Source organism: Myotis nattereri (assembly GCF_964212035.1).
Source record: "Myotis nattereri genome assembly, chromosome: 4".
NCBI lineage: Eukaryota > Metazoa > Chordata > Mammalia > Chiroptera > Vespertilionidae > Myotis > Myotis nattereri.
The window spans coordinates 101,869,833-101,894,305 of NC_138079.1; the positions used below are offsets into that span (position 1 = coordinate 101,869,833).

The 24,473-nt window shown below is 60.3% G+C and overlaps 6 protein-coding genes across 17 annotated transcripts in view; 4 read left to right on the forward strand and 2 right to left on the reverse strand.

The window, feature by feature from the left end:
- Nucleotides 1-1,200, forward strand: part of HAGH (hydroxyacylglutathione hydrolase) — a 35,683-nt gene extending 34,483 nt beyond the window's left edge. For all 5 annotated transcript variants that reach the window (XM_081089333.1, XM_081089328.1, XM_081089331.1 and 2 more), the window contains exon 8: nt 180-1,200. In XM_081089333.1, coding sequence (XP_080945459.1) covers nt 180-401 — 222 coding nt within the window. In that variant the 3' untranslated portion in view covers nt 402-1,200. The remainder of the gene's footprint in view (nt 1-179) is intronic.
- A 1,916-nt stretch (nt 1,201-3,116) lies between these two features.
- On the forward strand, nt 3,117-6,198 carry IGFALS (insulin like growth factor binding protein acid labile subunit; the record flags this gene model as incomplete). Its single annotated transcript, XM_081090288.1, has 2 exons — nt 3,117-3,132; nt 4,380-6,198. 2 exons carry the CDS (start codon nt 3,117-3,119, stop codon nt 6,194-6,196), a joined length of 1,833 nt encoding a protein of 610 aa, XP_080946414.1. The 3' UTR covers nt 6,197-6,198.
- Nucleotides 6,199-6,400: 202 nt separating this feature from the next.
- Nucleotides 6,401-13,327, reverse strand: NUBP2 (NUBP iron-sulfur cluster assembly factor 2, cytosolic). Of its 5 annotated transcripts, XM_081089340.1 has the most exons (8): nt 13,025-13,090; nt 12,086-12,278; nt 10,342-10,460; nt 9,994-10,192; nt 8,924-9,078; nt 8,695-8,805; nt 8,467-8,536; nt 7,270-7,906 (listed from the first exon to the last, which is right to left on the reverse strand). In XM_081089340.1, the coding sequence occupies exons 4-8, from the start codon at nt 10,145-10,147 to the stop codon at nt 7,764-7,766; spliced, it is 633 nt and encodes a 210-aa protein (XP_080945466.1). In that variant the 5' UTR covers nt 10,148-10,192; nt 10,342-10,460; nt 12,086-12,278; nt 13,025-13,090; the 3' UTR covers nt 7,270-7,763. The 5 variants fall into 5 exon arrangements, with proteins under 5 accessions (XP_080945464.1, XP_080945466.1, XP_080945467.1 ...); XM_081089338.1 differs by lacking the exon at nt 12,086-12,278 and having other exon boundaries at nt 6,401-7,906; nt 13,025-13,327; XM_081089341.1 differs by lacking the exon at nt 12,086-12,278 and having other exon boundaries at nt 12,932-13,093.
- Nucleotides 13,241-19,355, forward strand: SPSB3 (splA/ryanodine receptor domain and SOCS box containing 3). 4 transcript variants are annotated; one of them, XM_081089324.1, is made up of 8 exons: nt 13,241-13,530; nt 14,786-14,923; nt 17,417-17,597; nt 17,769-17,956; nt 18,041-18,143; nt 18,226-18,351; nt 18,608-18,888; nt 18,994-19,355. In XM_081089324.1, exons 1-8 carry the CDS (start codon nt 13,438-13,440, stop codon nt 19,114-19,116), a joined length of 1,233 nt encoding a protein of 410 aa, XP_080945450.1. In that variant the 5' UTR covers nt 13,241-13,437; the 3' UTR covers nt 19,117-19,355. The 4 variants fall into 4 exon arrangements, with proteins under 4 accessions (XP_080945450.1, XP_080945452.1, XP_080945449.1 ...); XM_081089325.1 differs by having other exon boundaries at nt 13,506-13,866; XM_081089326.1 differs by having other exon boundaries at nt 18,608-19,083.
- On the reverse strand, nt 18,957-23,071 carry EME2 (essential meiotic structure-specific endonuclease subunit 2; the record flags this gene model as incomplete). Its single annotated transcript, XM_081089327.1, is given in 10 exon segments — nt 18,957-19,322; nt 19,680-19,990; nt 20,069-20,258; nt 20,424-20,539; nt 20,699-20,792; nt 20,973-21,064; nt 21,735-21,827; nt 22,250-22,305; nt 22,308-22,385; nt 22,717-23,071. Coding segments are annotated over 9 exon segments (1,245 nt in total). The 3' UTR covers nt 18,957-19,322; nt 19,680-19,819.
- On the forward strand, nt 23,070-24,331 carry MRPS34 (mitochondrial ribosomal protein S34; the record flags this gene model as incomplete). The annotated part of the gene is made up of 3 exons (XM_081089343.1): nt 23,070-23,390; nt 23,525-23,567; nt 23,653-24,331. 3 exons carry the CDS (start codon nt 23,070-23,072, stop codon nt 23,943-23,945), a joined length of 657 nt encoding a protein of 218 aa, XP_080945469.1. The 3' UTR covers nt 23,946-24,331.
- Between the last annotated feature and the right edge of the window lie 142 nt (nt 24,332-24,473).

Consider the following 24,473-nt stretch of genomic DNA (forward strand, 5'->3'; position numbering starts at 1 on the left):
TGGTTGGCTGCCTCCTGCATGGCCCACACTGAGGATCCAGCCCACAACCCAGGCAAGTGCCTTGACCAAGAATCAAACCGCGACCCCTTGGTTCACAGGTCGACACTCAACCACTGAGCCACTCCGGCCAGGCCTAAAAAAAAAATCTTTTTAAAAAAAGTCTTTTGGCTTCATTTTAGATACTTGACAAGCTGCTCCCGCAGCAGATGAGGAAATGCAAAGGACTGAGTAGCCAAGTGCTCTCAGAGGAGGAAGTGGAGGGAGGGCCTCTCCACCAGCTACCGAGACCCACTGAAAAGCCTCCACGGTGCAGGTGGACGCTGAGGGGGCAAGGAGAGCCCAGAAAGGCCCTCGCGGAAGTGGACACTGAGGAGCAGGGAGCAAGGACAGCCACGAACTAAATGGCAGTGAGCCCCGGGGACCCACTGAGGAGATGAAACGTGAGCTCGGCCTCACATGCTTAGGAAGTGGCCTGGAGAGCAGGTAACATGTTTTCAAGGTATTTTAGAAGATCATAAAAGTCATGTGACAAATAGGACCTGAAACCAGTTTGATAAATTGGACTACATAAAAAAAACCTTTTTGGACTTTTTCCATCTTTACTGTTGGTATTTGGGAAATCAAGTTCATAAGATTTAAGGAAGAGCTTATGAGAGACCACATTAAACTAACTCTCGCCACTACCATGATAAAGAGCACAAAAAAGCAAACTACAGACAGAAAGCACGGGCTCCCCACGCCGACAATGGCTTGCATCTTAATGTGATTTTTTTAAATTGTCTTATAATTCAGACTTGACAACCAAATAGAAAACTGCCAGGGACTGAAACCTGCACTTCAGAGAGGACAGCCCACCGGCCAGTGAGCCTGAGCTGCCACCTCACGGGGATGGAGGGACACAGACAAGGAAAGCCACTGTCCCCTCCGGGGTAAGAGCAGACAGAGCAGCATGTGGCGTCCAGGTGTCCCAGCAGGGAGTGGCTCCCGACTACTCCGGAAGGGTTCCTGCAGAACTCGCAGACTTAAAGCTCCCAACCCGCCCCGGCCAGCGTGGCTGAGTTGGTTGAGCTTTGTCCTGTGCACCAGAAGGTGGCTGGTACGATTCCCAGTCAGGGCACATGCCTGGGTTATGGCTCGGTCCTCAGGTGTGTGCAGGAGGCAGCCAATTGATGTTTGTTTTTTTTCTCTCCCTTTCTCTCTAAAAAGAAAAGAAAAAAAAAATTTAAAGAATAGCCAACCCCAGCTGCCAAAATCCTGTAAGGCAGCGGTTCTCAACCTGTGGGTCACAACCCCTTTGGCGGTCGAACGGCCCTTTCACAGGGGTCGCCTAAGACCATCCTGCATATCAGATAAATCATTACGATTCATAACAGTAGCAACATTACAGTTATGAAGTAGCAACGAAAATAATGTTATGGTTGGGTCACAACACGAGGAACTGTACTTAAAGGGCCAGAAGGTTGAGAACCACTGAGGAAGTCTTTCCCAGACGCGCAAGCTCGATCACAGGAATTTCCTGTCCCAACCTTCAAATGTTCAGTGACAGGACCACCAACTCTCCCTGTCCACGTGCACGCACCCTGCTCCAGCCTCATGCTCCAGCCTCATGCTCCAGCACGGGGAAGAGGCCCCCTGGCCCAGAACTCCTGCTGAGTCCGCACTTTCTGCTGTGTAACTGTGTTTACTCGGTAAATTTCTGGGTGCGGACTTTCTCCCAGGCAGATCTATAATTTCTCAGAAGCTGAGAAATGACCTGGAAAAAGATCCAAGCTCAATAAGAGGGAGGGAGATAAAGCTGTCCCCTCACCGCCACCCCACAGCTGGGAGGCAGGGGAGGGGCTGCCACTGGGGAGGCAGGTGAGGGCTCCAGTCCCTGGGCTCAGTGAGGAGCTTCCAGACCCGACGGGAGGATTCGGACAGCTCCCATCTGCCCCCCTCCTCTCCCCACTGCCCACCCAGTTGGATATAGAAATGTTCCATTTGAAAGTCCCTTAAACCAGTAAGCCTTGCCCTCCCCAGACCCAGCTGGGCCTGCTCCAGACCCTTGCAAGCACAGGCCCACCACCCCAGGCAGAGCAGGCACAGCAGACGGGAGGGAGGGAGGGAGGGTTCCCCATAGAGGAAGGGATGGCTGGACGGCCAGACTGTACCTGGTTTGAGCAGGAAGAGCAGAGACTGATAGGCGGGTAAGGGCGTGGTGGGGCTCCCCTAGGCTCCAGCAGCCTTGCCAGCCATCACCTAAGTTCTGACCTCAGGCCAGGCACTGGGCACACATCCCAGCGGCCTATTTACAGAATGGAGTGGCTATGTCCCCACAGGAGCCTGCAGGACAGCATGGGGGCTCCCAGCAGGCAGACGCTGGCCCTAGGCCAGGCCACCCTCCTGCCCCCCATCTCTTCTTGGGAAAGTGGCGCCTGCCTGCGAAAAGCAAACACCAGGCGGCTGGGCTCTGCCAGGCATTTGCCAGCAAAGAGGCTGGGGAGGGGCAGTGGCCAGACACCAGCTGACCCTGAGGTCACAGGAGAAGCCAAGGCTGGGCTGGGCGACCCCACCCAAGTTAGGAAGGGGGTGGTCAGTGTGCCAGGGCAGATGGGCAGGCCCATTGGGAAACGTGGTGGCTCCTGCTTAACCCTCACATGGCCATCAGCTAGGTGGGGAGACCCGGAGAGCTACCCAAGGAGGCCCATCCAGGGCAGGGGAGTCGAGCATAGGAGGCTTCTTTCCTGGATTCCCCAAACCTAACCAAGCACCAGACCCTCACAGGCTGCTCCTAGGCGTACTTCCCCCCATCCCCTCCCCTCCGCCCTGCTGGCCCCACTCCGCAGGGCTGGGCTAGAAGCAGGGGAGGGACAGGACAGGCCCCTGTTGGCCCTCAGAGCTGCACCATGGCCCACCTTGGACCCTGAGGGTGGCTTCAGGATGCACGCAGGCCCCCAGTTTCACCGCTGTGCCATCTACTCCCAGGGCACCTGGCCACCCGACAGGAGGGGGTTAATGGAGCCCAGAGCCAGCAGGGATGAGCTGGCCTGTGACAGGCCTGGCCGTGCTGGAGGTGGGGAAATCCAGAAGGCAGGACAGCCAGCCCCAGCAGACCTGCTGTCTGCTGTGCATGCGGGATGGCCCTGAGGAAAGGTGAGGCTCCCCGGACCCCCCAGCCCACTGGGGCTCTGCAGCCTTCCACATGGCTCGGCTCTGGCTAGGCTGAACTTTTGGGAGCCCATGGGGGTAATGGGGCCGCAGGGGTGTGGAGGGTGCAGCTGAGCCTGGCCCCAGAGGGTCACCTTTTCCTCCTCCTAAGGGCCCAGAACAGCAACACAAGGGAGGCAGGGTGGGTGTCTTACCCCAAACCAGGGCCCTTGCCCTGGAGACCCCTGCTGGGCGAGGGCCTGCTGCCCTCCCCGCCACTTGGAGGCCAAGCCACTGCTGCCTTGTTCCATCGCAGGGCCTAGGCCCATCCAGTTGGGTGAGGGGATCCTGCTGCACTGCCTGTGCCTCACCGAGACCCCAAGCTCTGCAGGGCAGCCCCGTGCCAGCAGAGGTTCTGGGACAGCTGCTGGGAAGCTCGGCACCCTTTGTCCTGAAACAAAACCTGACCCCAGGGAGTTGACGGTCTTGAGCCAATGGTCTAGGCCAGTGGTCGGCAAACTGCGGCTCGCCAGCCACATGCGGCTCTTTGGCCCCTTGAGTGTGGCTCTTCCACAAAATACCACATGCAGGTGCGCACGTACAGTGCGACTGAAACTTCGTGGCCCATGCGCAGATGTCGGTGTTTTGTGGAAGAGCCACACTCCAGGGGCCAAAGAGCCGCATGTGGCTGGCGAGCCGCAGTTTGCCGACCACTGGTCTAGGGTCCCTGCCTGCCACTGCGGCCAGCACCGTCTCTCTCCTCACCATGGTGCTGGGCCAAGTACCTGGGTGCAGGCTAAACGCATCTGATTCGCTGTTCAGCCTCCAAAGGCAACAAGCGCGTACCCACCCAGAACATTCTCCCGCTCACGCCTTCCTCTAGGCCCACCTGGCAGCTTGGCCCGGCTGACTGTCCGTTAGGGACACAGATGGACACACGGCCTGGTCACTGGGTGGCCAGCCCTTAGTTCTGTCTGGAAGAGGTACTGCCCGTCAATCCTGTGATTGTTCTGACCCGGAGAACACCTGGTGGGCACCCTACCCCTGCCTTCTGCTTCCGATTTAAGTGGGGCGACTGCATACCTCAGCTCACACCTCTAGTCCCATCAGCAGAACCGCCTCTCACGGTGGCGTGCTGTGGAATGGGTGCCAAGTTAAATGGTGGCCCACACGTGCCGGCTGAGGCTTAGACGGCTCCAGGTCTCTCACTCTGGGGTTCACATCCGAGCCCCTTCGTGCCGCCTCTCCCCAAGTTCCTCTCCCTGCAGGAGGCCTGGCCCTGGCAGTGCTGCTGGTCTCCTGGGCAGCGCTGGGCCCCCGTGGCCTGGAGGGAGTGGAGCCTGGAGTGCCAGGGGACACCGGGGGCCTGCAGTGCCCAGCCATCTGCACCTGCGGCCACGATGACTACACAGATGAGCTCAGCGTCTTCTGCAGCTCCCGGAACCTCACACAGCTGCCCGACGGGATCCCCGACGGCGCCAGGGCCCTGTGGCTGGACGGCAATAACTTCTCCTCCATCCCCGAGGCAGCCTTCCGCAACTTCTCCAGCCTGGGCTTCCTCAATCTGCAGGGCAGTGGGCTGGCCAGCCTGGAGCCCAAAGTGCTGTTGGGCCTGCAGAACCTGTACCACCTGCACCTGGAGCGGAACCAGTTGCGCGGCCTTGGGGCTCACACCTTCCTGCACACGCCGGGTCTCGCCTCACTTGGCCTCAACAACAATCTCCTCAGAAGGGTGGATGAGGGCCTCTTCCGTGGCCTGGCCAACCTCTGGGACCTCAACCTTGGCTGGAACAGCCTGGCCGTGCTCCCCGACACCGTGTTCCAGGGCCTGGCCAACCTGCGTGAGCTGGTCCTGGCAGGCAACAAGCTGACCTACCTGCAGCCCCCCCTCTTCCATGGCCTCAGCGAGCTCCGCGAGCTGGACCTGAGCAGGAACGCTCTGCGAGCCATCAAGGCCAACATCTTTGTCAAGCTGCCCAAGCTCCAGAAGCTCTACCTAGACCACAACCACATTGGCGCCATGGCCCCGGGGGCGTTCCTGGGCCTGAAAGCTCTGCGCTGGCTGGACCTGTCACACAACCGTGTGAGCGGCCTCCTGGAAGACACCTTCCCGGGCCTGCTGGGCCTGCACGTCCTGCGCCTCTCACACAACGCCATCCCCAGCCTGCGGCCCCGCACCTTCAAGGACCTGCACTTCCTGGAGGAGCTGCGGCTGGGCCACAACCGCCTCAGGCAGCTGCCGGACAAGGCCTTCGAGGGTCTGGGCCAGCTGGAGGTGCTCACACTCAATGACAACCAGATCCAGGAGGTCAAGGCGGGGGCCTTCCTCGGCCTCTCAAACGTGGCCGTCATGAACCTCTCTGGCAACTGTCTGCGGAACCTTCCAGTGCGAGTGTTCCAGGGCCTGGGCAAGCTGCACAGCCTGCACCTGGAGGGCAGCTGCCTGGGCCGCATCCGCCAGCACACCTTCGCTGGCCTCTCCGGGCTGCGTCGGCTCTTTCTCAAGGACAACGGCATCACGGCCATTGAGGAACAGAGCCTGTGGGGGCTCCCTGAGCTCCTGGAGCTGGACCTCACCTCAAACCAGCTAACGCAGCTGCCCAGTCAGCTCTTCCAGGGTCTTGACAAGCTGGAGTACTTGCTCCTGTCCCGCAACCGGCTGTCAGCACTGTCAGCAGAGGTCCTGGGGCCCCTGCACTGCACCTTCTGGCTGGACATCTCGCACAACCACCTGGAGGCCCTGCCTGCGAGCATCCTTTCGCCGCTGGTGCGGCTGCGCTACCTCAGCCTCAGGAACAACTCGTTGCAGACCTTTGTGCCACAGCCTGCGGGCCTGGAGCGCCTGTGGCTGGAGGGCAATCCCTGGCACTGTGGCTGCCCCCTCCAGGCCCTGAGGGCCTTCGCCCTGCAGCATCCCACTGTCGTGCCCCGCTTTGTCCAGGCCGTTTCCGAAGGGGAAGACGGCCAGCGACCTGCGTATACCTACAACAACATCACCTGCGCCAGTCCCCCCAGCATCTCGGGGCTCGACCTGCGTGATGTTGGTGAGGACCACTTTAGTCATTGCTGATCCAACGCTTATCCAGGCCAGACACTGCCCTGGAGTCAGGACAAGCCCTTGCCATCCCCGGAGCCTGGTGGGCACCCTTCCCCGCAGCTCCCGGAGGCCAGGCCCACACTGCTTACTTGTTGGGGGTTCTTCTCAGGGAACACACGGTCCTGGGGTTTGCTGGCCTGGCACCTGAGGGCCAGATCAGGAGGATGGGGGCACAGCTGTCACCCATTAAAAGCAATGGAATAAACATGCCTGTGCCCACAGGGATGAAACTTGGCGGAGGGAGGAAAGCATCCGTTGGGGCACCTGTGGAACGCTCCTGCTGCCAGCTCAGCCCACCCCGGGGCTGCCTCGGTCCCTCTGCCCTTCCACTCCCCTCCGAGCTTGGACTCTTCATGCTCTCCCACCCTCGTCCCCGGACGCCCACCTCCACCTGAGGAGAGGAGGGCGCTTACTCGGGTCCTTGTTAGGTCGCGTTCTCTCAGAGGCGGCCCAGCCCGGGAGCCGAAGCACAGCAGAGGCAGCCTCCGCTCCAGGAGGCCCAGCAGCTGGTGTCAAACGGGGCCAGAGCAGGTGCCAATCCTCTCTCCCAGCCAAACCCCTTAATGGCGCTTCCTTCCCCCTCCCCCCACCCCCCACTTCTTCCTCTTGGCACAGCCCCTTCCCCAGTACCCCAACATCCATGGAAATGGTACCGAAGGTTGCCCTGCTGGACACCCCCACCTCAGAGCTGCTACATCTCCTCTGACAGCCCTTCTCCCCTCGGAAAGAGCGGCACCGCCGCCCTTCTTCTGCTTTGCAGAATGGACTGCCCTCCTGCCTTCCTGGGACTGACTGCATTTCACACTCCTCTGCTCTTAGCTCTGCCCTAGCTCCCTGCAGTGTGGAGGCCGGCTGCGGGCCCCCATGCACACGTTTCTCTGACATATCAAATTCCTCTGCAAACACACCCTCACCCTAATCCTCAGGGGCCTGTTGATAACCAGCCTGCTGGTCCAGCCCGGTCTTAGGGTGAACGCTGTCTGCTATGGCACACAACCAGTCATGCACCGAGGTTGGACAAAGGCGGAACGACCTAGAGTATCAGACTTATAGCCATGGTGGCAGGACACATTTAATGTGGGCTCTGAAGTTACTACCTTACAGGGTGCTCCCGTCCTCAATCACAGTCACTCACAGCCCCACCAGCAACCAGGCACCTGAGGACGACAAAGTCCCCAGCCAACTTCCAGACCCACAAGCTTTGTGGACAATGTGGAGGTATCAGGAGTGGCCTGTCCGTCTGGGGCATGTGGGTACCACGGCATGAAGAGTGAGCGCGCAGGCACCGGAGCTCAGGCCATGGCACTAAACCCCTCGCTCTCCCCAGGGCCTGCAACAGACCAAGCCAGCAGACCACTTGCCGTCAGTGGCTCTGGTGCCCAGCTGCTGCTGAAGCACCAAACGCCTCCCAAGGGCCCGGGCGGGGGAGGTCCACACCGTGACAGCCCTACAGGCCAGCCCTGCAGGCTCCAGGCACCGCACCCAGGACCTCTGCTGAGCGTGAGCCGCAGCCCCACAGTGGCGCCAGGAGAGGCCTTGGTCAGGAGAGCTGGGCAGGTGCCTCCAAAACCTTCTGGGCTATGGCGGAGAGTGCTTGAAAGGCAGGGCTGTGGGGGAACTCTTGGATAAAGTCTCGGCCCTCCTCCAGGCTCCTCGTGAGCTTGGGGTCCAGGGGCACAGAGCCTGCGAAGACAGAGGGAAGGGGAAAGGTGTTGAGCATGAGGCTGGGAGGCCCTGTCCACACACCTCCCTCGCACAGGCGCTGCTGTCAGGCTGCGTTAGCCCAGAGCGGACACCCACAGCCTCACTCTGGCTGAGGTGCCTAGAAGGGCTTGAGCTCAATTTCTACCTTGACAGCCACCAGCCAACCCAGCAGGTCCAGCTCTGCTGCCTTGGACATTGCCCACTTGCAGAAAGTGCAAGGCAAGCACTGGGGACACGTGGCCACGCACACGTGTGTCCCCCACCCCCCGCCCATAAAGGCGCTCCCGGAGCAGAAGCCACCTTCTGCTCTCCAGGGGGTTTCAGCTCTCCTGGGGAGGGGGGGCGGGGGGGTACGCCTTTCCCTCAGGCCGTTTCTTTCCAGCTGGTCAGCAGTGATCAGCATTAGACATGAACTGACACCTGCAACTCAAGAAGGACAGGGGGACACGGCTACTGTCCTCCTCCCCCACCACGGGCAGTGGGCACAGGCAGGTGGGACCACCCGGAGCAGAGGCCAAGGGGAGCCCTGACCCGCTCACCGAGGAAGGGGACTCCGGCGTGTCTGGCCAGCTCCTCACCGCCTCCCCTGGAGAAGACGTTGGTGCACTCCTAGGACAGAGGCGCAGGGTCCACCTGAGGACTCTCTGCACTCAGGGAGTGGGGTCCAGGCCAGGGAGCAGGATGGGGGCACAGCACCTTCTCCCCCCGCCACCCCCCAAACCCCACAACCCACATGGGCAATCGGCCCACAACTCCCCACGACTTACGGTGCAGTGTGGGCAGACAAAGCCGCTCATGTTCTCCACGATGCCGATCACGCGCAGCCCTGTCTTCCTACAGAAGGTCAGCTCCCGCCTCACATCCCCCACAGACACCGCCTAGGGACCAGGGACGAGCCAGAACAGGCCCATGGGAATCCTGAACACTCGACCAAGGAGAGCACACAGAGCAGGGAGGAGGGGGCACACTGGGAAAGGGGACCGTGCTCTGCAGTACCTGGGGCGTAGTGACCACGATGGCCCCCAGCGGGCTGTAGGGTCGGAGGGCTTCCACGGCAGCCATGTGCTCATCAGAGGTTCCTGGGGGCGTGTCCACAACCAGGTAGTCCAGCTGTCCCCAGGCGACGTCAGACACAAACTGCTTTATCAGAGCTGCGAAGACCCAGGGAAGTCAGGTGGCTGGGGTCTCAAAAGGGGTCTCCCACACCCACTGCCTCCACCCGGCCTCCACGCTGCTCCTCAGAATGTGGGGGGATGCACAGTGCAGCAGGGAGGCACCTCTGTCCCTGTCCCCCACAAGCACCGCCTTCTTCCCAGCTGCTGGGCCACCCTACTCTGCTGGACTTCTGCTGAGGCCTCGGTAGACCCTCCTGGGGCACCTGTGCCCAGCCTTGGGGACACCTCAGCTTTCACAGCCCGAGAGAAGATGACCTGAGTGGAGCAGCCCCCACCCTCCCCCCAATATACCTGCAGCCTCTCTAGGGGGCTTATGCCACCCGCTGGTGCTGAGGCACCAAAGCCCCATGTTGGTGCCCCTTCTCCCACACCCAACACACACAGGGTGGGCTCAGGTCTGAGCATACCCGCCCTTCCTGCCAAGGGAAAGGGGACTTCATAGCCGACAGCCACATAGCTGTCTCGCTCTCATGGCCCACACCTGCCATCTGGACACCACCACCACATCCAGGCATGACTGGTCACGTGAGCAGCAGGAGGCCCGAGGGGTGGGGAAGGCCAGCAGCTCCAGGCTCTTGTTCCGCCTTTTTTTTTTTTAAAGCAGATTTTAAAAAATATATTTTTATTGATTTCAGAGAGGAAGGGAGAGGGAGAGACAGATATGTCAATGATGAGAATCATCAATCAGCTGCCTCCTGCACGCCCCCTGCTGGGGATCAAGCCCGCAACCTGGGCATGTGCGCTGGACGGGAATCGAACCTAGGACCCTTCAGTCCGTAGACTGATGCTCTATCCACTGAGCAAAACCAGCTAGGGCTCTTGTTCGGCTTTTTAATTGAGCGCCAAGGGGGGCTGGAAGGCTGACAGCGCAGTCCCCTGCCTGGTCATTACCGTTCTTCTTGGGGCCTCTCCACACCACAGCTTCATCCGGCTTCTCCAGCAGGAAACCCACAGACATGAGGGAGACCTTCTGCTCTTGGTCCACGAAGACGGGCACCCAGCCACTGTCGCACTGGTGCACGGCCCTGCCCTGTGCCCGGAGCATGCGGGGGATGCTGGGGCCACACAGGTCCACATCGAGGATCCCCACCTGCAAGGAGCCAGGATGTCTGTATGGCATGTAGGGGTCTCCCAAGGCAGGAAGAAAGCATGGCTTCCCTGTGTGTTTACCCAGAAGGGAAGGGGCACGGGCGGCTCAGGAGGGGACAGGTGCTGTGGCTGAGGGCAGCAGGCGCTCACCTTCTTGCCTGCGTGACGCAGGGCCAGGGCCAGCTCGGTGGAGATGGTGCTTTTCCCGACTCCCCCCTTTCCCGAGAGGATGAGGACGATGTGCCGGACGCCAGCCAGGTTTCCAGGCTCTGCTCAGAAGGATGCCAGTTAGTGAGGAGGCCCTTCACGCAGACGCTCTTCACCGCTCACTCACTGGCCACCAGGCTCCTCCTGTGTCCTGAGACCCGACCCCTTGGTTCCTCCAACGCTGCTGCTCCCACGCTTGCCTGAAATGACCTGCACTGCTCCTCTTTCTAGTGGGCACACGTGTAAGTGCACACACACAGGCAATAAGCCGAAGCATGCTGGCTCCCGGCTGATTCCGATGGAGACCAACGCAAACTGGGTTGTTACAGCCATGACACCTCTGTGCTTGGGCAGCTCCTAGGGCCCAGGTCTGATCTTCAGGCACCCAGCCCGCTCCTCGAGTCAGAGAAGCACTCAAGGCAGCCTTGGCCTCCAGTTCTCAGGAGGGACCCTTACAGCTCTGGGGACCCAGGGCAGCGGCAATCATGGTGTGTGTGTGTGTGTGTGTGTGTGTGTGTGTGTGTGAATGTCAATGTCCCCTGGCTGCCAGCCCAGCCTCAAGAAACCCTAGGACACAGGGCAGGGGCATCCTGTGACTCCCACACAGGTCCTGAGACCAGAGTTATCTCTGTGGACCCCTGTCGGCCGCCAGCCACTCTGACCCAGCTCCTCTTCCTAAAATGAGCCCCAAATGTCACCAAATAAATATTCACCAACTAACCCCTGTGCCCTGCACACACAGCCCTCAGCCCCCCAGCAGTGACCCCCTGTTCTCGCTACAGCACCCTCAGGACCTCGCCCTGCTTCCCGCAGTGGCTCTCTCCACCCGCCCCACACGCAGACGGGGCTCAACAATCAACACAGAAGTGCGTACGGTCCTTCCTCCTGACCCACCTCTCAAGGGCATGTTCAAAAGCCTGCACTTCCAAAGCCTCCCTAGCAGGCACTCAGAGGGCGCCTACCCTGGCTGTCGGGCAGGTCCTTGTCGCCAATGCATTCAAGTGCCTTTCCCAGATCCGCTCCCAGCACCTAGGGCTGGGACATCCTGGACGTGGATCACTGCCTGCAAACACGAAGCCCCAGACCCTGGCTTCAGGTCACCCTGCAGCAATTTAAAAGGTTAATTACTTAGCCCCGGCCAGTTTGGTTCAGTAGTTAGAACAGTAGTTAGAATGTTGGTCCTCGGACCTAAGGGTCAAGGGCTTGTACCTCGGTTGCTGGCTCAATCCCTAGCCAGGGGTCAGGGCACGGGCGGGAGGCAGCCAATCAATGTGTCTCTCACATTGATGTTTCTCTCCCCCGCACCCCCTCCCCCCTCCCCCCACACACCTCCCTACCACTCTCTAAAAAATGAAAGGAAAAATATCCTTGGATGAGGAATTTTTTAAAAGGTTAATTACTGAAATTGTTTTAACATCAAAAGGTATTTGGGAGTCAACTTCACTGTTGCTGGGGTGGAGGGAAGGGCTCAGGTCTGGATCCTGGTTTAGCCAAGCTCCTAATCACTAGACTACTTGCCTCACTGGGGGGAGTGGGGAATTTTATCTGAGACCAGACAGGGCACTCATCAGATAACTGGATGGAGCTGAACTTCTCAGACAGCCACCCTTAGCGGTTAACCACAGAACCTTTCACCCCTAAGCAAGCTGAAGAGTTTATAAACAGACCATCAGCCCAGTGCATTCACCTGGATGTGAGTGCCGACTAGGTGTGCGAGGCTGTGCTGGAAGAGGCAAGAAGAGCTGTATCTCCCCTCAGAAGAACGTGAGGAGCACCTTTACCGGTAAGTCAGGGTCAGCTTCATTCTTAAGCCCAACCAATGACGACGATTATGCGATACACTGGACAAGCTTGTCACTCTTCCTACATAAGGCATCTTTCTAGAAAGATACAAATTACAGGCCAGGCCTCTGGGCAGACCCAGGTTCAACCTTTTGGATTTTTACCTGCATTTCCCCCTGGTTATAAAAGCAGCTAACTCTTTTAAAAATTGATCAATCTAGATCTTACCTTGTAGCAAAGCTGCCCTTATTCTAAAAACTCGTTTCAGATTTTTTCCTCTAGTGTTGTTTACGATCCTGTGGATGAATTGAGCTATAAGAGCTTGGTGTCCAAGGTACCAGACCGGAGGTCTTTTAAAAGATAATGTGGCAACCCCCTAGTTATGAAAACTGACTTTGGTTAATCTGTGCAAATCTATGATACGGGCTTACATCCGTCCAACAGAACTTTCATTTTTTCAAATATTAAGGTGTGGAAAGCTCAAATAAAACTTCCACAAATAAGTAAAAGTATGTGATGTTCTGGTGTCTTTTTAGAACCCCACATTCAAACGACTTCTTCCTGTTTTCTTGGGGTATCACCAAATCAAAAAACGATGGCATAACCGGCAGTATTGTATTTTTAACGGCAGACAACGCACGTGCTCGAGTTCCCCTGACTTGACGCTCCCGAGCAGCGCGGCACTTACATGAACACTTGCAACTTGCGGACGTTACACTCATAAGTACACGTGCGTCTCCGTGGCCCTTACATTGCAAATAAGACGGTTCGCTAAACACCCAGGGTCGCGACCACCAGCTGCGGGCCGGTCTCTTCCCGCTCCCCGCGGCGCCCGCAGACTCACCCGCCACCGCCTCCATCCCTCCCGCAGGTTGCACGCCTCACGGCCGCTTCCTCCGCTCCGTCCGCCTGCAGCCCGAGTGAAGAGCCTTCGGCCAATGGGCAGCTCGAGCCCGCCCCCGGCTCTTCTTGATAGGCTCACTCACGCTCCTCTTAGCCAATTAGGTTGCAGAAAAGGTTACGCAAGTTCCGGCGCGGACGACGTACCGGAGAGGAACCCACTTCCGTGTCAATGGTGGAGTGTAGGGCCGCCCCCCTAACTCGCCCCTTGTCCCAGGGGCGCGCGGCCTCGTCCCCGACCGCTTAGGATGCGGCCAGTGCGGACGCCGAGTCAGGCCTGACAGGTTCCGCAGCCCCTCGGCCAGCGGCGAGTGCCGAGCGCCCGACCTGGAGCGCCAGCCTCGGGCTGCACGGCCGATGCGTTGCGGGGGGCGGGGATTGTTTACGTCTCGCTCTGGAGCGGAAAGTGGGTCACGGCCGCCGGCGGCGCGTGGCGGCGGAGCGGCTCAGGTGAGGGCGGGTGCGTCCGCGCCTCCCGACCCGCCCGGTTCGGGCCCCTGCGGGACCGCCGGCGGCGAGGCCCGGCCGCGCATTTGTTCCCGCGGGCGGCGCCGGGGCCCGGGCGGGCTGCCCCGCACAGTAGGCCCGCCGCGCAGCGCGGGGAGGATCCGCGGCACCGCCCGAAACTGGAATTAGTCAGAGGCTCCCCGCTTCCAGGCCGGGGACGGTCTCGTGGGCCGGTCACTTCGCGTGCATCGCGGGGTCGCCCACTGAGCGCTGCAGACGCAGCGGATGGTGGCTGGGCCGGCCGACCGGAGCGGCGGCAGCGCTGGCTCGGACCGGCAGGTGAAGCAGCCGTGCGGGGGCCCGGCTGGAGGGAGGGGGTCTGGTTCTGCCGACGGCGCTCCCAGCCTAGAAAGCGGTGCCTGCGTTCATCCGCCGACAGTTCATCCGCTGGCCTGTGCCTCCCGGGGTCCCCGTGGGGGACAGGTCCTGCCCTGGAGACTTCGTTCCGGGGGAGAACTAGGCAGTAGATACTCATAGAAATCGAGACTGACTGTAAGTCGGCTACGGAAACAGCCAAGGAGGGGAGGGGAAGGCATTCCGGGCAAAGGGCAGGGAAGAGCTAGCAACTGGGACACGGCCACTGGATTGGAGAGGCTCAGGGGAACCTGATAGGCTTTGGGGGATGTTGCCTTTTATCCTAAGAATGGTAATCCCTGAGGAGTGATCAGATTTAAGGTTTGCTTGAAGTTTCAAGATTTGTCTCAAAAACAGCTTGGCTATGTAGGGAGCGGAGTGTGTGGGGTGGGACTGGCCCTGCGGAGCGGGTGCGGGGAAGGAGGAAGTCCGGAGGGGGTGAATGCTATGGTCTGGCATGAGGAACCCGGAGGTTGGAGATGCCATTTGTCAAACAACAATGGAGGAGGAGCCAGGTGAGGTCTGAGGTGCCTGCGGGACATCCAGGCGGCCCAGCTGGGTGCCTAGGCCGAGCTGAAGGCGGACTGAGCTAGGCACTGGAGAGCCATGTGTGTCTGGACGGCCTTGCGCACACTCTACATAGGGTTTATCAAGGTGCTTGGACACTGGACTGAGGTAGGCGCTTGCGAGGCGAGGTCTGGAGCCTCAGTTTAGCACCATGTGGCTCACAAAATGCTCCCCCTTGAGCGGGATGTGGCCCAGCCAGCCACATCCAGACGCAGGGGTTGTTGGGAGACCTTCCTATGCCAGGTGTTTCCTTTGCTCAGAACCTGTTTTCTTTCAGATCCTGTCCACCATGGCCAGGCGCCCGCGGAGCAGCAGGGCATGGCATTTTGTCCTGAGTGCAGCCCACCGCGACGCAGACGCCCGGGCCATGGCTCTGGCAGGGACCACTGCCTGGGGCTATGACTCTGATGGGCAGGTAGGTGGCTACTGCTGGACTAAGGTGTGGAGATCCCTCTGCAAGAAGCGACAGAGGACAGTAGGACCCTACTGCTCACCCTGGGTTTACCCTGGTTAAGGATCCACATGGCCCTGGGGTGACAGGACCTCGGGGTAGATACCCCATTCCTCTCTCTACACTTTCTGCTGAAGAGGGTGGCAGTTGGTTCTTTGGTCAGTTCATTCAACAGAATATCTCCACTCCATTTCTTATAACCAGTTTCTGAAGGTAGCTGTCGCTAACTCCATTGCACCCTCCTGGGCGGTTCCCCTGCCTGTACAGCTACGTGCTCTATATGTGTGTGTGCATGTGAAACGATCTTTAGTCTTGGAGACCACAGTTCTCGTGCTTTCTCCCTCTCAGTTGTTCCCAAGTTCTGGTTGCAACAGCAGCTCAGCTGTTGGTCTCAGTGCAGGCTGCCTGGTGTACCTGAGGGCTCTGCAGCCAGAGGCTGGCTGTACGGACCCCGGGAACAGCGGAGCGGTGTGGCTTTTGTGCCCACTTCAGGGAGTGGTGGGAAATAGATTTCCAGTCATCTTCCAAAAGCTCTTAGACGAGAGCAAGGGGTTGGCCCTGCCCTGAGTCACCTCCCCTGCTTCCTGCTGGGGTGATCTTTAGGTGACTTGTCTGTGCCGTCACAGGCACTCTGCATGTTTCCATGGCTCAGCCAGGCATCCTGGGGATAGTGGGTGGGCACCTCTCGTCCCTTGAGTGAGGGCAGCTAAGCCTTGTGGAACTGCCAGGCCCTGATGGAGAATTAAAAGTGACTGTTCTGAATGGACAGAATCCTGGGAGTCTCCCCAAAATCGCTGCCCAGGCCAGCAGCGTCCTGGCCTGCATTCCTGTCTCTCCCAGCTCCTGTCCTGGCCATGTGTCTGTCCCTCCCTCACTGGGTCATCACTCTGGGATGCAGGCCGTGTTGGGCGGCTCGGGTACAAGTGTTTGACACGTGCTTGCGTGCAGCCTGCTGCATCACCTGATTGACCTGGAGTATTTGTGTGGGCGAGCAGGTGGGCGTGTCACTTTGACATCTTTGAAGGCTAAACACACCACCCTTCCCTCTGGCTTGCCGAGGGGCTGGGCCTGCCCCCTGCCCAGGTTGACCTCCAGGCCTTTGGTACTGAGGCCTGCGCTCCTGGCTGCTGACTCTGGGAAGGGGGCTGCCTATGGCTGGCAGTGTGCCTGCCTTGGCTTTTGGGAGATCACCGTTCCTTGATAATGGGGTGATTTGGGCCTGCCTTGTCTCCTTTCTGGGCTGTCTCTGATTGGGGTTCAACCCTCTTAGTGTCTGCAGTTGGTTTATGAGCTTCTGCATGGGCCTCGGGTAGAATAGGAAGACACAAGGACGGGGCTCTTCCCCTGCAGAGCTCCTGTTCTGGTTGGAGTCAGAGCAGCAGGACAGAGGAGATTCAGGAGCAGGTGAGGAGGAAGAGGGCTCAGGAGGGAGGGCCAGAAAAGCCTCTTGGAGTGATACCTGAAAGCTGCCATCCAGGGGCAAAGAGCTCTCCCCCATGACAGGTGGGGGAAGAGGGGAGGGGCCAGAGCAGGTAAGCTCTGATGTGGGTATGTGGGCTGCTTTGCAAAGGGTTTCAAGGAGGCAAGAGGAATACCCGGGGTGGAGGCTGGAGCCTAACCAGGACCCTGAGCCAACCCAAGAGGGCTGACAGAGCAGGCAGGCAGAGGCCTGGGGTCCAGAGTCAAGGCAGATATCCAGAGGGGCCTGTGTGGCTTCAGAGCAGGAACGACTAGGTGCACAGAGCATCCCTTGCTAGCTTCCAGGAGAGGGTGGGTCAGCAGTTGCTAGAACCTGACCAGCTCAGCCTGGGATCAAGCCCAGGACCGAGCCCCTCAGGTAGAGGGACAGCCCCGTCCCTGCCCCCTGAATGTTTTCCTATTACAGAAGTTGGAAGCAGCATGAAACCCCTGGGCTCCTTAGGGCTCTGGGGTGGGGGTTAAGAACCACCTGTTGCAAGGATGATAAGCCACTGCAGTCAGGAATGTGTGCCAGCACCCCCACAGCCCAGCTGTGCCTGTGGTGAGACCCGGGCTTCAGGAGGGCACCAGTGGACTTTGCCAGGGGCTCCCCTTCTTCAGTCCATCCTTGATGGGGCCAGCTTACCCGTGATCTAGAAACTGGCTGCAGAACGATGGCCAAGCATATAGCACTGCTGTGGGCTCATCAGTGCCTGGGCTCCCGGGCCCCCTTGGCTGTGTAGAAATGGGGTTGGCCTTTAAGCCCACTCTCAGGAACCCAGCAGCATGGTAGGCCCTCCCCATACCTGAGCCAGGAGGTGTGCAGGGTCACTCTGGGAGCACTGCAGAAGCGTGGTCCGGCTGTGCCCTTGGGACCTGGGGAATCCCTTTGAGGCTAAACTTGGGGCATCAGCAGTTCCCCCATTGGCCTAAGATGGGTGCTGTGGCAGGTGGAGGGCAGAAGCACAGTAGGGGGAACAGCCTGCCCTTTTTTCTCAGCACAGTGACTCTGACTCTGACCCTGAGTACTCGTCCCTGCCAGCATCCATCCCCAGTGCTGTGCCTGTGACGGGTGAGTCCTTCTGCAACTGTGACAATCAGAGCGAGGCCTCCTTCTGCAGCAGCCTGCACACAGCGGCGCACCGGGGCAAGGACTGCCGCTGTGGGGAGGAAGATGAGTGTAAGTGCCTGGCGCAGGTCACTGGGCTTGCTGGGGCAGATCGCTAGGCCAGATGAGGACGCAGCAGGGGTTCAAGAGACTACCCCAATCTGGCCTTTCCTCGCCTAGATTTTTTTTTTAAATTTTTTTATTAAGTTATTACGTATGTGTCCTTATCCCCACTCCTCCTAGATTTTGAATGGGTCTGGGATGACTTGAATAAGTCCTCAGCCACCCTGCTGAGCTGTGACAACCGGAAGGTCAACTTCCATGTGGAGTACAGCTGCGGCACAGCGGCCATCCGAGGCACCAAGGAACTAGGGGAGGGGCAGCACTTCTGGGAGATCAAGATGACCTCACCTGTGTACGGCACTGATATGGTAAGTGACAGGCAGGGCTGTGGGGGGAGGAGCTCTGCTGGTGCCCTGGCCCCGGCCCCCCTCTGCCTGGCCTGTTGTCTCCAGATGGTGGGCATTGGGACGTCAGATGTGGACCTGGACAAGTACCACCACACGTTCTGCAGCCTGCTTGGCAGGGATGAGGACAGCTGGGGCCTCTCCTACACAGGTATGTGGGGCCCCGAAGGGCAGGCATGCTGGGAGGGGGCCCCAGACATCAGGCTAACCCCTTGCCTCCTGCTGCCCCCTAGGGCTCCTCCACCACAAGGGTGACAAGACGAGCTTCTCCTCGCGGTTCGGCCAGGGCTCCATCATTGGCGTGCACCTGGACACCTGGCACGGGACACTGACCTTCTTTAAGAACAGGAAGTGCATAGGTGAGGGTGTCCAGGATCCCAGGGGAGACAAAGACCTGTGGGGTGTGGCTGCTACTGAGGTCCTGTAGGAAGCAGAGACGGGCCCAGGCTGAGTGGCCCTAAGGCTTCCAAAAAGATATCCTTGAAGAAAGAAGCCTGAGGTCCCAGGGTCTCCAGAGGGTGGGACAGCCCGAGGGCCACCCCAGTTATCTCAGGAGGATGTCCAAAGAATGGCTAGGCCCCTCCTGGCCCAGGATTCAGGCTGTGCCCCCTCTAGGTGTGGCAGCCACAAAGCTGCAGAACAGGAAGTTCTATCCAATGGTGTGCTCCACCGCGGCCAAGAGCAGCATGAAGGTCATCCGCTCCTGTGCCAGCGCCACCTCCCTACAGTACCTGTGTTGCCACCGCCTGCGCCAGCTACGACCCAACTCTGGGGACACGCTTGAGGGCCTGCCCCTGCCACCTGGCCTCAAGCAGGTGCTACAAAACAAGCTGGGCTGGGTCCTGAGCATGAGCTGTGGCCACCACAAGTCCCCCACGCCCTCACCCAAAGCCACGGTCAGTCCCAGCAGCCCAGAGACCCGGCGCTGCCAGAGGAAACGCTGCCGAAGGACCTAACTTATTTTCCAATGAAAACTGCGTTTTCTCCATCCGTTCCCTCAGGCCATGCTCCAGGGTAACAGGAGAGGGCGGAGTTGGGCCAAGGTCTGTCTGGGCCGTCCCCCTGCCCTCAGGCTAGGTCAGGCCTTGCCACAAGTTCGGAAGCCGCAGGCCCTGGGATCCTGAGACCAGAACTGAATCCATCCGTTTGCTGTGGGGTACGGCAGTGGCTGCTTCTCTCCTTGGAGTCTCCTGTGAGTGGCCACACCAGCTCTTCTGGACGAGTCTGCGGCCTCATCAGATGTCACCTCTCCTGTAGCTGCCAGCCTCCGGGGACCTTGGGTTTGTCCTCACTTGCTTTGCATGTTGTCAGTTGTTCCTCCCGTCTGAGACTGAAACGATCGTAATAAACTCAGTTTATACCTAACACCTCCATAGTGGTAGCATTAAAAGGAGTCCACATCAAGACCTTTTCTCCCATGGTCCTGGTTGTGTGGCAATGCCCTTGGGGAAGAGGCAGCCTGGCTCTCTTTTCTCCCTGAGATTCTGTCTCACTTCTCTCTGAAGGTGCCACCCCCACGCCAGCAGGGACTTAGGTGCTACCCAACTCTCCCCACTGTCGCAGCTGGCCCCAGGCCTGCAGCCAGTGTGTGCAGGGCCTTGCCCCAGCCTCCAGCCCCACGTGCAGTTTCCTCTTCTGCTCGTTACCCAGAGCCTTTCCTCTACCTGCGCCTCCCCTGGGTTCAGACCTGGCTGAGCCTCTCCCCAGGCTGAGGGACAGCTGTGCTGGGTGAGCTCTCCTCCCCCCACCCCTTTGGTTTCTGGTCTCTTCCTTGTTGGGGTGCCTTCTGTTTCTGTTCAGTTTGTTGGTGGGAGAAGGCCCTGCAGGTCAGGAGCTCAGATCCAGCAGGAGGTCAGGGCTGGTGGAGGTCAGGAAGAGGCAGATGCGACGGGAAAGGTCAGGCCCCACCCTTCGGGGCCGAGCGCCTTCATCCACCTTCATGGGGAGATCAGCCAGGAGGGCCAGGCGCTCTTGATCAGTGCTGCAGGCCAAGTATGCCTAGGGCAGGCACAGGGATGAGCAGGGCAGGCCTCAGGGACCTGGCCTCCTTGTCTGAGAGTCTAGGAGGGGGCTCACCTGCTGCAGAAGGCGGGGAGAAGGGAAGGCAGTGACAACAGCATCAGCCACAGCCGGGCTGACTCGGTTGAACTGCCTAATCTGTCGCCACCAGGCCCCCCGAAGCCCTGTGCCATCTTTTGTCACACGCTCGCCTGCCGTCCAGCGCCCAGCTGTGCAGAAGGAAAAGGTCCCGGACTCTTGGAACTGCCTGATGGGGAGAGAAAAGGGGGGTTTCTAGAGGCTTCATCTCTCCTGACCACCCAGTCCCCCAGCTCAGCCCTCTGGCCTTAAGAGGCCCGGGAAGTACCACCCCTCCAGGTGTTCCTGTTAACACTCCCAAGAGCAGCCACCAGCTGAAGTGGGGGTCACGCACTTGAAGGGGCGCTGGGCGAGGGCCTTAGTGAAGGCGCACACGTGCTGACTCAGCTCCTGCCAGGAGGCCACCAGCAACACATCCAGGTTTGCCCAGAGCTGCAGGAGCACCAGGGCCTGAGGGGGACACAAACCCATGAGGATGGCTCAGAGGAGGGCTCCCCTGGGGGACAACCTAGCTGAGACCAGCCTCACATGCCACCCTGAGATCACACCTCCGAGACCAGCCTGTCAGGGCCAAGGCCAACCACCTCATCCAACCTGCCCTGTCCTCACCTCCTCCACTTCAGGCCAGCCGACCGCCACCTCTGCACGGGCTACCCCTGGACTCTCTGGCTGCTGCACCTCCTGGGCATTGGGCTGGTGAGACCTGAACAGAGGTGACTGTCCCTCCAGCTCCCCATATCCCATTGGTCCCACCCTCCTTGAGTTCTGCTTCCTCCATAGCCCACCCAAGGGAGGGGTTTAGCAGCCCCAGAGCTACCACGATCTTTTCCCTGAACTCCCCCACCCCAGCCAGGCCTGCTCAGGGTGTGAGGGTGACTGGTACCACAGGTAGGCATCCAGCCCGATGACAGCCAGGTGAAGGCAGGTGGGGCTCTCAGGAGAGATCCAGGGCACTGAACAGGCTGGGCCACAGATCTGCAAGCCAAGAAGGTTTACCACCCCTGTTCCTTGGGGCTGCGGTAGGCAGGGCTCACCAGACTACTGCCACTTTGCAGAAAGGAGAGCAAGAACAACCCAGTGGTGCTGGGAGGAGACTGGAGCAGACTTCCTCTGCCCAGTCAGCTTTCTTTAGAAAACCAGCTGTGTGCCTCTCAGGAGGTCAAGGGGATCTACAAAAGCCCCCATTCTTGGTCCACTCTGCATCCCAGCCTGGCAGCAGGTACTTGATAAATGCTGAACCTCAGACAGAGGGTCTACTAACCTAATGACCCTCTGGCACAAGCATCAGCTGAGCAGTCCCTATTGCTCCTGCAGCCAGGTGGGGTCTGGGCTGGTGGCTCTCATAGCTGGACTGCAAGCCAACTCGCAGCCCAAGTCCCCAGACCCCCTCTTACCAGTTCCCCACTTCTGGCTTCTGACTCTCCAGAGGGCCCTTGTTATCCTTGCTGCTGCCCTCTAGGAGCAGCTGTGGCTCCCGTCTGCTCCCAGGCCAAGAGCCCAGCTGTCTTCCCTCATCTCATTCACATCTTGGCTGCTGAACAGAGAGGAGCCCCAGCCCACTGCATGCCCTCTCAGCCCCTCTGTCCTTAATCAGGCCTGGCAGAGCAGCACATGCCGGCTGGGAACCCAGCCCCCCTCCAAGCACCTGGGTCAGCTGGAAGACACCCTGCAGAAACTCCTCAGGCTCCAGCAGCCGCAGCAGTTCCTGCTCACCCGCAGCCCACACTTCAGGAGGCACCTGCAGGGATACCCAGGGGTACTGCTGCTCATCCCCAGCCTCAAGTGTCCCAGGGCCTTGGCACGGGCAGCACAGTACCTTGAGGTTCATGGCCACAGGCAAGCGCCCATGCCCACAAAGATCTACAGAAGCCAAGGTGATCTCCTACCACGGCCAAGACTAGCCCTGGTCCATAGAGCCCACAGGAGCACTGACCACAGCATCAGTGGGGATGGAACATTCCTCAGCACCAGATGAGTTCAGGCCCTGGACCCGGGTCTGCAACTGACCATTGTAGTGGCTTGGGCCTCACCCACTCCGCATTCCCCATTCTGAGCTTATGTGCATGATTACAGCAACCCCTCATGAAATCACAGCGGCAGAACACCCAACCCAGGGCCGCACTAGGTAAACCCTGGAAATGAGGCTGCTGGGGCACTCACACTGCAGGGGCAAGGTTCTGGCTTCGCTCTGCTCCACCTGAGGCTCCGGGCGGGGGCTGGGGCTCGATGTGGTACTCACAGCCCAGGGAGCCCAGGGCCTCCAGCAGGATGTCAGCACCAGCATCTTCCAGGATGGCTAGGGTGAGCGGAAGAGAAGCTGTCATTCCTCTCCCTCCACGTGAGGATGCTGCTCACAGCAGACCCCCAGCCTGGGTGGCGAATGACAAACACACCGACGCTGCCGACTCCAAGAGCGCGATGGGTCCAGCTCCCGGAATCTTTTCATCAAGCTCCCCAACGGGAAAGCCGGCGCCAATTCTGGGCCAAGAGGCGGCCTTGACAGAGGCCCCTCTCGCCCCGCAGTGGGCGGGGGACAACCTCCCAGCGATTAAGAGGAGCTTCCAAAACCCAAGCTCGGGCCGAAGTGCGGCTTCTCCCGGGACACCTGCCCCCGCCCTCGGGCGCACCTGGGTCCACGCGCACCGCCAGGCGCCGCAGTGCCTGCTCGGGCCGCAGCAGCCGCAGCGCCTCGGCCGCCGCTCTGCGCTTCTCCGCCGGGTCCCGGGCCCTCACGGCGGCCTCTGAGTCGGCTCCCGCGCCAACGGGCCCCTCAGTGTCCGAGTCCGAGATCTCCCAGGTCGTGGGCCGCCGCTGTCCCCGGCCCCGACACGAGCGCCCGACCCTGCGGGACCCAACCTTCGCCATAGCCTGCCCGGCCTCCTCCGCTTCCGGTCGTGCCCGGAGGCTTTTGTAGAGAACACCAGCCGCTTCCGGCGGCGGGCCGGCTTCGCGAAGCGCGGCGGGGAGGCGCGGGCAGGCCATGGGGCGCAAGAAGGTGCGGCCGCGGCTGATCGCCGAGCTGGCCCGCCGTGTGCGGGCCCTCCGCGAGCGACGGGAGCGGCCACGCGACTCACAGCTCTACGCCCTGGACTACGAGACGCTGACGCGGACGTACTCGGGCCGCCGGCTGCCCATGCGGGCCTGGGCGGACGTGCGCCGCGAAAGCCGCCTCCTGCAGCTGCTCGGCCGCCTCCCGTTCTTCGGCCTGGGCCGCCTGGTCACGCGCAAGTCCTGGCTGTGGCAGCACGACGAGCCGTGCTACTGGCGCCTCACGCGTGTCCGGCCGGACTACACGGCGCAGGTGCGTGTGCCCGCCCTCACCTTCCCGCTCCCGAGCGTCGCGGGGCAGCACCGTTTCCCTCACACACGGCGTTGCGTGTTGCTATCTGGGGGCGAGAGAGCTTGGTGAGCTGACCCCTCCCTGTTGCTTTGCAGAACCTGGACCATGGCAAGGCCTGGGGCATCCTGACCTTCAAAGGTAAGGCGTCATGGCCGGCTAGGGTGGCTGCTGGCAACAGACGGTTCCGCGAGTGTGTGCAATACACCCGCCCTTCTCTCCCCAGGAAAGACGGAGAGTGAGGCCCGGGAGATCGAACACACCATGTACCACGACTGGCGGCTGGTGCCCAAGCACGAGGAGGCGGCCTTCACCGCTTTCACGCCGGCGCCGGAGGACACCCTGCGCTCCGTGCCCTACCCGCCGCTGCTCCGGGCCATGATTCTGGCTGAGCGACGGAAGAATGGGGACCCCAGCACCGAGGAGCCCGTGCTGAATCTGGAGAGGGTCCCCATTGAGCCCTGGGACTACCCCGAGAAACAAGAGGCAAAGAAAAGGGCCAAGGGCACTCCTGTCTGAAATGCCAGAACCGGCAGTTTGTCTAGGGTGCAAGGCAGTGGGCACCATCCTGGTGAATCAGAATGTCTGTGTTGCTCCTGAGTCAGCCCCCGGGGACCTCCGTGACTTTTCTGAGACCGCACTGGACAGAGGGGCGCCAGACCCCGCGCCGGTGTCTCTGTCCCTGTTCTCCAAACCCAGATCTGGCCGAGGGAGTGCTGGGAGAAGACCGACACCGTGGCGTGTGGTCCGGTGGAGGGTGGTGGTTTCTTTCGGTCTGGAGTGTGCGCGGGGCTGCAGGCGCGGAGCCCCGCGCGGGCACCTGTCACTTCCAGGTGGCATCCTTTCCCATAGGCGTTGCTTCAGCCAGGACCGAAGCTTGAGAGCGAATAAAGGCAAATGCAGCAGCCGGGTTGTGGCTTCTTCGCGTTGGGGTTGGGCTGTGTGCAGGAGCGCGGGGAGGGAAAGGTTGCCACCCTGGTGTCCTGGCCTGGTGGGTGGGAAGGCGGGAGCGGACCGCGGTCGGTACAGACCTAGTTGTCCCCGGGT